The 12,498-nt window shown below is 42.6% G+C and overlaps 1 protein-coding gene across 3 annotated transcripts in view; it reads right to left on the reverse strand.

Annotated features, from left to right (window-relative positions):
- The window catches only part of pik3r4 (phosphoinositide-3-kinase, regulatory subunit 4), a 30,573-nt gene extending 18,646 nt beyond the window's left edge, over positions 1-11,927 (reverse strand). Inside the window, exons 1-11 of one of the 3 annotated variants that reach the window (XM_067600340.1) lie at positions 11,623-11,927; positions 11,296-11,436; positions 9,507-10,241; positions 8,551-8,684; positions 7,481-7,691; positions 7,004-7,399; positions 5,911-6,045; positions 5,590-5,811; positions 4,532-4,705; positions 2,312-2,457; positions 2,018-2,221 (exon numbers count right to left, since the gene is read on the reverse strand). In XM_067600340.1, the coding sequence (XP_067456441.1) occupies positions 2,018-2,221; positions 2,312-2,457; positions 4,532-4,705; positions 5,590-5,811; positions 5,911-6,045; positions 7,004-7,399; positions 7,481-7,691; positions 8,551-8,684; positions 9,507-10,224 (2,340 nt within the window). In that variant the 5' untranslated portion in view covers positions 10,225-10,241; positions 11,296-11,436; positions 11,623-11,927. The remainder of the gene's footprint in view (positions 1-2,017; positions 2,222-2,311; positions 2,458-4,531; positions 4,706-5,589; positions 5,812-5,910; positions 6,046-7,003; positions 7,400-7,480; positions 7,692-8,550; positions 8,685-9,506; positions 10,242-11,295; positions 11,437-11,622) is intronic. The other 2 variants (XM_067600339.1, XM_067600341.1) reach the window with 2 other exon arrangements.
- Between the last annotated feature and the right edge of the window lie 571 nt (positions 11,928-12,498).

The raw sequence follows: 12,498 nt of genomic DNA on the forward strand, positions 1-12,498 counted from the left end.
AGTCGATGCGTGATATTACGAGAGTCTGTACCAGGAGTTGTGCTACATGCTCAGACAGGTAGGGTCTGATCTTCTTGATGTTGTACAGGGCAAATCGACACAACCGAGCAATCAAAGCCACATTAACCTTAAAGGCTAGCTCGTCATCGATTATGACACCCTAGTTTCAGGCAGACTTTGGGGGGCATGAGTTGGGTTGATTCCAGCTGGATGCTGATGTTTTGTTGTATAGAGGGACCAGCTGGGACGACAAGTAGCTCAGTCTGGGGGAGGTTAAGTTGAAGGTGGCGTTCTTTCATCCATGCATCCGAGCTGGATATCATCAGCACCATGGGAGCAGGTGATTGCACCAAGTGAGATGATGTATATTCAGAAGAGAAGGGGACCAAGCACTGACCCTTGAGGAACCCCTGTGGATAAACTGTGCGGTTTTGGACACCTCTCCCCTCTCCAAAATGCTCTAAACGATCTCCCTGAGAGGTGGAGCATGAACTAGCAGAGGGCAGATCCTGAGATACCGAGCTCAATGAGCGTGGAGGGGAGGATTTGATGGTTAACCGTATCAAAAGGCAGCAACAGAGCGGAGGACTGACCAGTAGCCGGGGGCCGTTCGCAGTGAGCTGTCTTGTTGCTTTGACCTTTTTTATCATAGAACCAGATCTTTTCTAACATAACTGTTCATCTTTTGTACTGATAATTCACCCAAGAGAGTTTTATATCCATCATGAGAAAATGAACAGGACTACTCCCCCCCCCCACTTCCCACTACATAAAAAAATTACCAAAATAATAATAATTCTAACTTTCTTTTTCTTAATGCAAAACAGCCCAACAAGATTCTGGATTTATTCACAGTTTTTCAACTGAACAAAGTTCATAGTTGAGTTTCAAAACAACAACAGAGACTTTGAAGGGTATCTGGGGATTTGGGGGAAACATGTCTGGGTTAAATAAATGGCAAGTACAGTAAATTAAGTCTGTTCTTCAAAGTCCTGTGAGCTGATGACAAGCAGAATTAATTAATGAAAGCGACATGCATGCACCCAACAAACTAAACAACACACAGACCACCACCCCATTCCCCCCCTGTCTCCTTTTATCAGGCCATATGGAGCCATTAAAGGTAACTCACAAAACCAAAACAACAAAGTTCAGACCACATTATGGGAAATCTGTGGTACCGCATTACTGGAAATGTGTGTGTATGTGTGTGTGTGTGGGATGATAACTTCAACATCAGACTGAAAAGCTGTGTTTCGCTGCCCTCTCTTGTTGAAAGTTTGAAGTCACCTCAGACCACAGACAGTATCACTGATCATTACTGAACACAACAAATTCCCCAGAGTTCAACTCTCTATCATTCATAATAAAGTCATCATTAATCTCTGACCTGTGAGTAGGTGATGTGTGGATTTAATTATTGTGGCAAAAATGACAGTAAACGGTATCAAGATAATCATCAAACTGACCTGAAATACAACTATCAGTGATAAAATACAGTAAAATGACTTCACAGCATGATCGGCTCAGATTGAATCAATCACAGTGAAGTGTGCACTGCAGCTTTGTTGGATTCTGCAAATAAAACTAACATTACAAACACCACAAACAAAGACAGTTGACTGGAAATTTCTTTAAATGCAGCTCATTCAGTGCTTTTATGCATGTAAGTAACCAGGTTACAGTCTCCTTTCTCCACTGTCATGTAAACAAGAAACCTGGTTTCCATAATCGGGGTAGGGGATTAGAGAAACCTGGCATCTCCTGTCATTAATACAAGCTCGGGGATAGAGGAGAGATCTGGTTACTGATCTTCTGCATGCTGTATGCATACGGTGATGATGGATTTACAGTAACCAGTTTACCACAGTGCATGTAAACACCTGCATAACCTGGTTTCTTTGAGTAATTTGGTTACTTGGGACTCAGACCTGCAGGCGTTTGCAGAAAATGCAGTAAGTTGTTCTGTTGTCTTCAGCTTTACATCTAACGTCACATCATCTAGCATTTTCTCTACCTGTGAGAGCAGCTTCTTGAGGAGCTGTGCGATGGCCGGGTCTTCAGGAGTGGGGCATTCTGGGATGGATCCCGCTCGCTTCTTCTGCCGAAGCAGCAGGTGTCGGAAGAGGCTGGCGATGTCTTTGGAGCGCAGGGCGTAGTCGAAGATGGAGCGACTCACCGGCTCCTTCAGAACGCTCAACAGCACCAGCTCCTTATCGATCTGAAGAGAGAGACACAGAGAGAGGTCAGCTGACTGGTGAGACACTCGTTAAGGTGTGTTGTAATGATGATGATGATGTTGAACACTCACCTGGATAATGGGCTGGGTGATGAAGGGGTTAAGGTGGGGCATCAGTTTGCAGTAGACGTCGGCCACGTTGAGGTGCTGCGCGACCACGGTGATGAAGCCCACCGCCCCATAACGGATCCACAGGTTGGGGTGACACAAGAACGGAGCTGCAGCCACACAGACAGTTCTAATTATAAAATCATAAAATGCAACATAATCCAACACATCAGAGGTGTCAGACTCATGTTCACCGAGGGCCCCATCAGCATAATCGTTGCCCTCAAAGGGCCAGATGTAACTTTTAAATGTAACTAAATGTAATGTTAAATAAATGTAACTACTCCTTAATGTTAAATAACTTGTATGTATTACTTATTCAAGTTACAAATATTATATATATATATTTGCATAGATGTAAAAAAAATATGTTTGCTTGTTGCTTTGTAATTATAACATAAATCTTTTTAATTTGTCAGGTTATGAAACCCACATGACTCCATCAATCAACCATCATACTATCCAAGAGAATAAAGAAAAATAACATATTATTATTATTATTATTATTATTATTATTATTATTAACACACCACATTGTTTTTGGTTGTGGCTGCTGCGGTCGCAGTTTGCCTTTTAGTTCTTGGACAACTTGTTGTTTTTCTTGAAGGCTGTTTTTGGTGTACTCAGAAACTGTCTTCTTCTGCATCAGTTTTTCTCTTTCTGGACATTTCGGGGTCTTTATTTATTTATATTTCTCAATTCCACTTGTTGGGAAAATCACATTGATGTGGATACATTGCAGTCTAGTGGCGGGATACCGTCACTTCATGGGTAACATAATCGGCATGCATTGTGGGAAATGTAGTTTTCGGTCGATGCCCGCTTTTGACTTATTTTTTTTTATCTTTTACGATCAGACCTCTTTCTCTCTCCAAATAAAATGACGTGGCCACATTTGGCCCGCGGGCCTCGAGTTTGACACATATGCAACAACCCTGAAATAAATGCTGAAAATTTAAATCTTAAATATTTATTGTAACTGAGGTGTTTGTTATTTGTTATTGTTATTTCTTCTCAATAGTTTAAGATCAGCTAGTCAATTTTAGCATCATAGCACAGCTACATATTACATATTTAGAGTTAATATTAATCTCACGGTACTGCTTCACCACTTTGGTCCAGAGTGAAACATCTTGATAAATATTTGATGAATCTGCACAACATTTTATAAATGTTCATGTTTTCCAGACTCAGCGATCAGCAGGTATTGGATGGTTGGATGGATCTTCATGAAACTTGGTGCAGGTATTCATGTTCCCCTCAGGATCGATTGTAATTGATTGGTGAACCTCTGACTTTTCACCATCATCAGGTTAAAACTCCATCAGCCTCAGCTGTGCTTGTGTTTATGGTGGAGCTGAAACGATTGATCAATTAGTCAATCAACAGAAAGTTAATTGGCGACTATTTTGATAATTCTCATTTTTCAAGTAAGAATACCAAACATCACATCATTTTAACTTCTCAAATGTGAAAAATCTGCTGCTTTTCTTTAACTTAGATGTCAGATTAATCAACTATGAACATAACTGCTTGTTGCTATGGTGACGGTGAGCATGGTGAACGTTACACCAGCTACAGATCGGCATATTATGTTATTTTGAGCATTTTGAGTTATCCAAGCCGAGGTAACAGAGCTGCAGTTTTCAGACGTATTCTGTCATGAACTCGAGTGTCGGATGAGTAGAAATGACCTTTGACCTGCTGGTGTCACTGTAGACGCTCATTAGAATTTCTCCTCTGGGCAACATAAACGTCTGTGCACAATTTTATATTTATTCAGCCGATAAATCTCAAGATATTTCACTTGGTCAATGAAATGTCATAAAGTAGTGAAAAAAATGTCCATTAAAACCTCCCAAAGTACGAAGTGAGTCATCAAATGTCTTGTTTTGTTTAAACAAACAGTCCAAAACACCATAAATATTCAGTTAACGATCATATAAAACAGAAAAGTCTTCACTTTGCAGAAACTGGAGCCTTGCTTGGAAAGTTTTAATGATTCCAGCTCCACATTTCACCCTGGACAGAAGTGTCGAAGCAACTAACAGACAGACGGACGCCGTCGACCCCAGAGTCACATGACTGCCGCAGCTAATAACTAATAAATACTGGTTGACATGAGCAGGAAACGTGAATCATGTGACATGTTCCCTGTCACGCTGCGGCCCCCGTCGATCTTACCGATGTCACCGACGAACTCGTAGATGTGAGGTTTCTGCAGAAGGCCCAGCTGGCACATGCAGGTGAGAGCGTTGAGAGCTTTATAGATGACGAACTCCTCGGTGTCGCTCAGGCCCTGCTGCAGGAGAGGCTTCAGGATGGAGGAGCTCTGCCAGCCCACGTAGGCCGCCACGCCTTCAACGCAACAACACCAGAAGACAAACAGGGAGGAAGTGAGATGACAGAAAACACAAACTGTATTTTATGTGTTCTTGTACTTTCTGTGGTGGAAACTGATCTGAATTAGTCTGAAGTTACTTTTTGTCAAAAATCAAACCTGTTTTGTTTCTTAAATACGGTGGAGAATCCAAAAAGCATCTTAAAGCCTCAGAGAAACTTTTAACTGTCCAATTTAAGAAAAAAAATACTCAACATACTGGCTGTAGCAGTCCTAACTTTTCATCCAAAACTGACTATTTTCTTGATTAATCTTCAAATCAGCAAAAAATATCCATCTGACATCCTCAGATGTCTTGTTTTGTCCGACCAACAGTGTAAAATCCAAAGATATTTAGTTTTCTGTCACAGAAGACCAACAGAGATGAACAAATATTCAAGTTTGAGAAACTGAAACCAGTTTTTTTCGACGGAGGATCTTCAGGGTTTCTGCAGCTTAAATTTAAGACTTTTTAAGACTCTTTTAATACCACACAGAATACTATTTAATTCCTGCTTCAGGATTATACCGGCCAAAGCGTGACAGTGTGACAGAAAACAGTCGGGCGATATGGACTAGAATTATGTATTATTAGATCACATTTTATTCAGTACATGTATAATTAATTAAATGAATGCAACCTGGACCCAGATAAGAGGTATGGAACGATGGATGAATCAACTTAAAATGAATCATTTAAAAAGTCTCTTCTTGTTTCCTGCAGGTCTGATGGTAAAGGATTAAACAGCTTCCTGCAGAACAATCCACCGTCCAAACAAACACACATTCATTCAAATAAAAATGGCGGTCGTAGCTTTTTTTCTAAAAGCCGACGCATCCGAGCCGTACGAGCGTTTCTTACCCACGATGCTGTCGAAGAACGCTCCTCGCAGGTGCCAGTCGTTCTTGTCGTTGAGGAAGGTGATCATGTGCGACAGCAGCACGTCGTTGGCCTTCTGCCGGCCGAAGAAGACGCAGAGCCGCGTGATGCCGTTCTCCATCAGCGACTGTTTGACGATGTTCTCCGAGTCGCTCAGCAGCGTCACCACCTTCTGCTGCACCATCTCGTGCAGCGCCTGCAGCTCTGAACGTCACACAGAGAGAGAGAGAGAGGTTCCTCATGTCGACACAGAACAACACTTTAAAAACAAACCACGGCGGGAACGTCGGCTTGTGTCCGTACCTGAGTCGTAGTTTTCGTTGGGGTGGAGCGTTTCCTCCGCGTCCTCGCCGCTCAGGTCCTGCTCTGTGTTCACGTTGTTTTCCTGAACCAACTCCAGGAAACGCAGCGCGCTCTCTGCCAGGTGGGCGATGTTCTCTGACCACCACCCAGAAGAAGGAAAATAACAAATAAAAAACGGAGCAAACAACTGATGCTACATGCTGATACACTATATACAACACTGATAAACACAGTGTGGAGGGTTTCCTGTCATGTTTTATAGCAGAGAGAGCACAACAAATACACATGTTCTAAAGGGCTTTTCCACTGCAGCAACTTTCTCACTGGACCAAGAACCTTTTCAGGAACTCAAGAACTAAACCTGCTTTTCAACTGGAGGAGATTTAGTTCCTGCAGGATAGTTCCAGGTGTAAAAAAAAAAGTCCATGATTGAAAAAACTGACACTGCGGCTGCTTCATGCATAAAACAAGGTAAAACTCTCGTCTCCTTTTCAATCATTCATGAACTCAAATGTCACAATAAATACAAAGGACGTCTCAGTGCTGTTGTTCATTTGACTGATCATCACGGTTCTTCAGATGTGGTGGAAATGACATGTTCCTAGTTTAGCAAAGTATCTGGAACTTTTAGGTTGAAAAAGTGGAGCTGTAGAAATCTTGTGCATCATTTTATAGACAAAAAAAAAAAGTTTTGAAACAAATCTCTGCAGGTGCAGCTTGAAAACAATGAGAAGAAACTTCCCCACACTGTCTGGTTTACTGCTGGAATATTTTAAATCACAACATTTCGTCCGTCTGACCGTCATCAGGCATACAGCGTTTCTGTAGTCCTCTGATTGGACGATCGAGGCGTCGCCTATGTGTATATATGGAAGTGTTGTGATGCTGCTCACACGCCTGATGAAGGTCGGACAGACTGAAACGTTCTGATTTAATAAATATTCCAGCAGCAAACGAGAGTGACGGAGTTCTTCTCACATCCTCAAAATGTATATGAGAGGATATATTTGGCGTTTGTAAACCCAACAGAATTTAAAATAAACTGCCGGTCTGATCAATCGATTAATCGTTTCAGAGCCGAGGAGCCACTGACCTGCGTACGCCAGCCTGACGATGGTGGCGTCGTCCTGGGCGAGGTGCGCGATGCCCGGCAGGATGTACTCCGGGTAGATGTTGACGTCGTTCCGCGGCACCTCTTTCACCAGCGCCAGCACCTTGGCCAGAGTGCGCACGGCCTGAGCGCGCACGCGCGGCACTGGGTCGTTGCAGAAGTGCAGCAGATATGGCGTGATGCGGTCCAGCAGGATGTCGACGCCCAGCCGCGGCGCCAAGTGGAGGATGAGCTCCAGAGCCGCCAGCTTGGAGTCGCAGGAGTGCAGCGTCTGCAGGCAGGAGGTGATGACGGACACCAGGACGATGAGGCCCTGCTCCTCCCGGGAGCTCAGCACGCACTCGCCGCCATCCTGAGACGAAGAGGAGGAGGAGGAGCCTGGACAGGAAACGGTTTTAAGCACACTGATGCTCTCTGACTAAAGATTCTTCATTGTGGGAACCATTAAGACTCTCTCACCTCCTCGCAGGTTGTGCAGGATGTTGTCGAGGTCTTTGCGGATGACGAGCACTCGTTCGTCGGCGGACTGGAAGGTCTCTTTGGCGAACTGAGCCATGTATGGCTGCAGGAAGGTGTAGAAGATGTCGGGGAAGGCTTTCCCTCTCTGGTGCTTCAGATACTCCTCCGCTGTCAGACGCCTCTCTGGCTCCCTCTGCACCATCTGAGCCACCTGAGACAGAAACCCAGAGTCAAACCTGAGACACCAAAGAATCAACACACTGATCATCCAAAATATTAACTCTATACATTCTAGACACTTTCAATATCCTGCTTATCAATATGAAGAATAGATCTGTTCTTCTACAAAACTTCTTCTTCTTTCAGAGTTTGACATTTCTGACACCGAGCCTGATACACAACACAGTTAAAATATTATATTATTATATTCCAATGATCAACTGATTGTTTAGTCAGATGCCCTCCAGACAAGTTCAATTACCTCATGAAAAAGAAATCCTGAATCTCTGAATATGTAAACATATGTGATTTCTAAAGTTTTCCCTCTGGACACCAGATGTTTCCTCTGTTTCACTGTGGAGGCTTCAAGTTTCGACATCATCACGCTGGTGTTGAGTTGTATATTGGACCACGATTGGCTCCAAACTGAAGATTTAAGATGAACTCAGAGGAACTTTCCTCCTTCAAGCAGATGAATGTGAAAACAAACTTTGCAAATAACCAAATAAAAAGGAGAAAAACACATTTTTGAGTGGAGGACTTGAAAGAGTCGTCTTACAATAAATGACTTTGTATGAACGACTAAACGAGACGATGTTAAAACCAATAAATGTCTGGAGCGGGTATGAAATGCTTAGATCTGTTTGTTTTTGACTCTTGTTTTTGTAAAACGGGCTGCTGACTTGGCCCAAAGCTGCTCACTCAGTCAGTCACAGACAATTAAAGGTTAAAGGGCTGTTGTGGTTCAGTTAAAGACTGAAGAGGATTCGTTTGATGTCCTAAAACTGGAGAGGCTGAAACCTGGGGGGGGGGGGGGGGGGGGGGGGGCACGGCGAGTCCTGAATCATTACCAGCTCCCTGATGCTCCGGTCCTCGATCTTTGTGAGGACGTGTTCTGTCTGGAAGTGTCCTTTACGATACGCCAGCAGCTGGGACAGATCGAACAGCGGGACGCCCTCCGTGAACAGCTCTGCAATCACACAGCCTGAAAACACAAAGACACACACCGCAGGGGTTTAGTCCTGTTAGATACAGTTCAAACACACTTCACGAATCACATCTCAGACTGATATCAGAGTCAAATGAAAGGTGATTTACTGTAGTTGTGTGCAGAAACCATTTTAAACCCCCTGCTGGTGAGTTTACTGACAAACTGCAACCTGCTGAATGCAAGAAATCTAATAGACGTCAATGTCTGCTTATCGTTTCTCTTTGGAGTTTTAATTTCTTCCAGCACCTAAATGCTGTCAGTCAGAGCATCTTTGAATGAAATCAGTTTTCAGAAGTGTCAGATAACAATAAAAATAACTTACAATAACTAACAAAAAATAAAGTTTACTGAACATTAACAGTGATGGATTATTTATCTGCAGCAAGCTTCCTGGCAACAATGGCTGCCAGGAAGAATTTGGAAAATATTTATTATTTATTCATTATTTTAGCCAGTGGTTCTCTACGTGGGAGTCGACCCGTCAAACGTGTTGAGAGATAAATTTAACATTAAATTAATAAAGTTGACAAACTATAAACTAGCTAAAAAAAACTGAATAACCAATCTTGCCACACAGAATTATAAACTGTATTTTTATCTCTGTGTTACCTAAAAATATGACTTAAAACATGTAGAACAATATCATTAAAAAAAATTATGATGTGCAAATAACTACATATATGACGTGCAACCAGTGATGATGGTCACAAGTAGAATGATTTTGGTAAAATGGGACAAAAAGGTTGTTCAGCATGACTACTTGCAGATGTTTTGACCCCGTACAGCTGTAGTTCAGATGTCAACGTGTCTGTCTACCTGCAGAGAAGATGTCCATGGCCTGTCTGAGCTCCCCTCTGCTCCTCTGGTTGTTGTTGGTCAGGTCCACCAGCGGTGTGTTCTGGTCGCTCTCTGTAGCGAACATGCTCCCGTCCACAAATCTTTCAGGTGCGATGTAGCACGTCCTCCGCCTGGACGTGTCGAAGAAGTAGTTGAAGTCCGCCGGGTTGTCCTCCGGCAGGTACGTGGGTTTGAAGCTGGCGAAGTCGGTGAGCAGCACCCAGTTCCAGCTGGTCACCATCACGTTCTCCGTCTTGATGTCTCCGTGGCGGACGCCGGCCTTGTGCGCCTGGTCGACGGCGTTGAGGATCTGGAAGGCCAGCCAGCGCTTCTCCACGTTGTTGAGGAAGGGACGTGTGCTGATTCGGTCGTACAGGTTGTCCCGGACATACTGACGGAACAAGATGGCAGCTTTCTCCGTCAGGGAGGTTTTCTGGAAAGGCAGGCAGTTCTGACAGGAGTGCAGCCGGATCTTCAGCTCCTCCAGCTCCTGTTTGTAGCTGGTCAGCGGCAGCGAAGGGTCCTGGATGGCAAAGACTTTGACCACCACCAGGCCCTCCCGGTGTTTGGCTCGGGCCACCTTGAAGAAGCGAGTGCTGCCCAGGCTCTTATCGTACTCATGGTCGTGGATGTCTGAGAAGTAGCTGTCCACAGAGAGGATCTGAGACGGGGCGATGCCAGCCAGCTGATTCCCCATCACGCCTCAACACTCCTCTGTGAAACGTTTACAGGAAAACATCATTTAAAAAGATGCTCAGTGTTGCGTTTTTTTAAGAATCAACACAAAGATCAGGATTCGCCTTTTTCCACTTTAGGAACTTATTGTAACATCACCTACATGTAACCATCAGATTCTGCTGGGACCAGCAAATGTTTAGGATTTCTGCTTAAAGAATGACTAAAACTATTAATCGATTATCAAAATAGTTGCCAACAGTCAATCCTGATTATGTGAAATCACAAAACAACATTAACTACTAGTTTACTGCTGCATCTGTACAAAGGAGGATAATCAATCATTTAAGAAAATAAGAACCAACATGTCTGAGCTTCATCAGTATTTGTTTAGAGGAGGCTGTTCAGAGGGAGCTGGTTGAAAACCAAAGGGTGAACCCAATGATTTATTATTGATACACAACACAACCAACCAGTGCAGAGAGAATTTAAAAGATTCATGAGATTATAGGAAAATAAAGGATCACAATGTGAGCAGAGAAGCAAAATGAAAATTTTCGGTTTGATGAGCTGGAGGCGGTTTCTGGCCGCCTGTATTCAAAGTAAATCTGGATCAATAACAATATTTGCTCAGCTTCTTCTAATATTATATATCCCACAGCCTCTTACTTATCTCTAGAGCTACAATGATTAGTTGAGTAATCAGTTAGTCGCCAACTAATTTGATAATCGGTTAATCATTTTGAGTCATTTTTTAAGAAAAAATGTCAAACTTCTCTGATTCTGGCGTTTGTAATGTGAACATTTTCTGGTTTCTTTAGTCCTTTATGGCAATAAACTGAATATTTTTGAGTTGCGGACAAAACAAGACAATTGAAGACGTCATCTTGGGCTTTTTGGGAAACAGTGATCGACATTTTTCACTATTTTCTGACATTTTATGGAGCAAACAACTAATCAGTTTGAACTAAGAGGCCGTTAGACCAAACCAGGATAAACAGACGCAGCCACGTGTTCACTTAAGTATGTGATCAGCACTGAGACTGTGGCCATACAGTTTATAGTGAAAAACTAAAAAGAAGATAAACTCCACCATCAAGAAACACGTTTAGCCTCCAAGTCCTCCCTGATTCTCTGCTCAGATTCACAGCAACAAGGTTGATTTCTCTGATATCTCTGCGTCTTTACTGCTGTCAAACATCTGGATTTAACAGCTGGTGAACCGTGTTTACACCTAAAATAAAGCAGATCTGATTTAATTAGACTGTAGCAGCTGTCACATGATTCACTTTTAAAGCGCTAATTTAGCATGGTGGCTAACCGCTATTAGCTCTCTAAAACAAACCTTTAACATTAGTAACAACAAACCAGTTAAAGTTGGTGTTAAAGTTATTAAAGGACGTTGTAAATGTGATGTTACCAGCTGCTGTTGTCGCTGCTGCTGCTGACAGGACTGTTGTTGTTGTTGTTGTTGCTGTGTTAGCTTTAGCAAGCTAGCAGAACAGTATATAACGTCAACCTGAACGCAGAGTCACGTCCACTGACGTCATGTCATCTCACGCACGGTGTGTAGAAGCTAAAATAGCCGCCCAGCTATCACCCGGTTCCACCACCGCGGCGGTAAACTGCCGGTAACCGTATATGTTTAAACTGAAGCAGCAGCCTGGATCACGGAGCTAACCGAAGCTAACCGGATTAGCTACTTCGAGCAGTTGTTATGAATCCGGGTCAGAGGTCAGAGTGGATGTCAGCGCCTCCTGCTGGTCAACGGCGGTTAATTCAAAGATCGTCTATTAAGAAGATGAACACTCAGTGGTATAAAAAGGGAAACTTCTTTTTAAATTATGTTAAACCCACAAAATAAATCAAATCAATGAATCAATCAGTCAATCAATCAATCAATCAATCAACCAAACGTTTAGTAAGTGTTATTTCCTAACTGCTTGTGCATTATTCCCTTCAAACTTTGCTTTAATGACATGGACAATGATATTTTGAAATTGAACTATTTCAAATGGGAAAAGGGCGAATTTACACATTTTAATAAAAAAAAACAAAAACAACAACATATGAATCAAAATGATCATATCTTTATACTAAATTTAGATTTAGAAGTGAGTAGTTTTTTTTTCGAAATTTACGATTATTCTGTAAATCACTTCCACAAATCAGATCCCAAATAAAGAATACGTCTCTTATCATCGTTTTCTTGATCTGTTGTATTATAACAACAGTCCAACTGTTTACTGTCAGCTGATTAATCATTCACAGAGTCCATAGTCCCAGCAGCACGTGA

The sequence above is a fragment of the Thunnus thynnus genome, chromosome 10 (assembly GCF_963924715.1).
Source record: "Thunnus thynnus chromosome 10, fThuThy2.1, whole genome shotgun sequence".
Classification (NCBI taxonomy): Eukaryota; Metazoa; Chordata; class Actinopteri; order Scombriformes; family Scombridae; genus Thunnus; species Thunnus thynnus.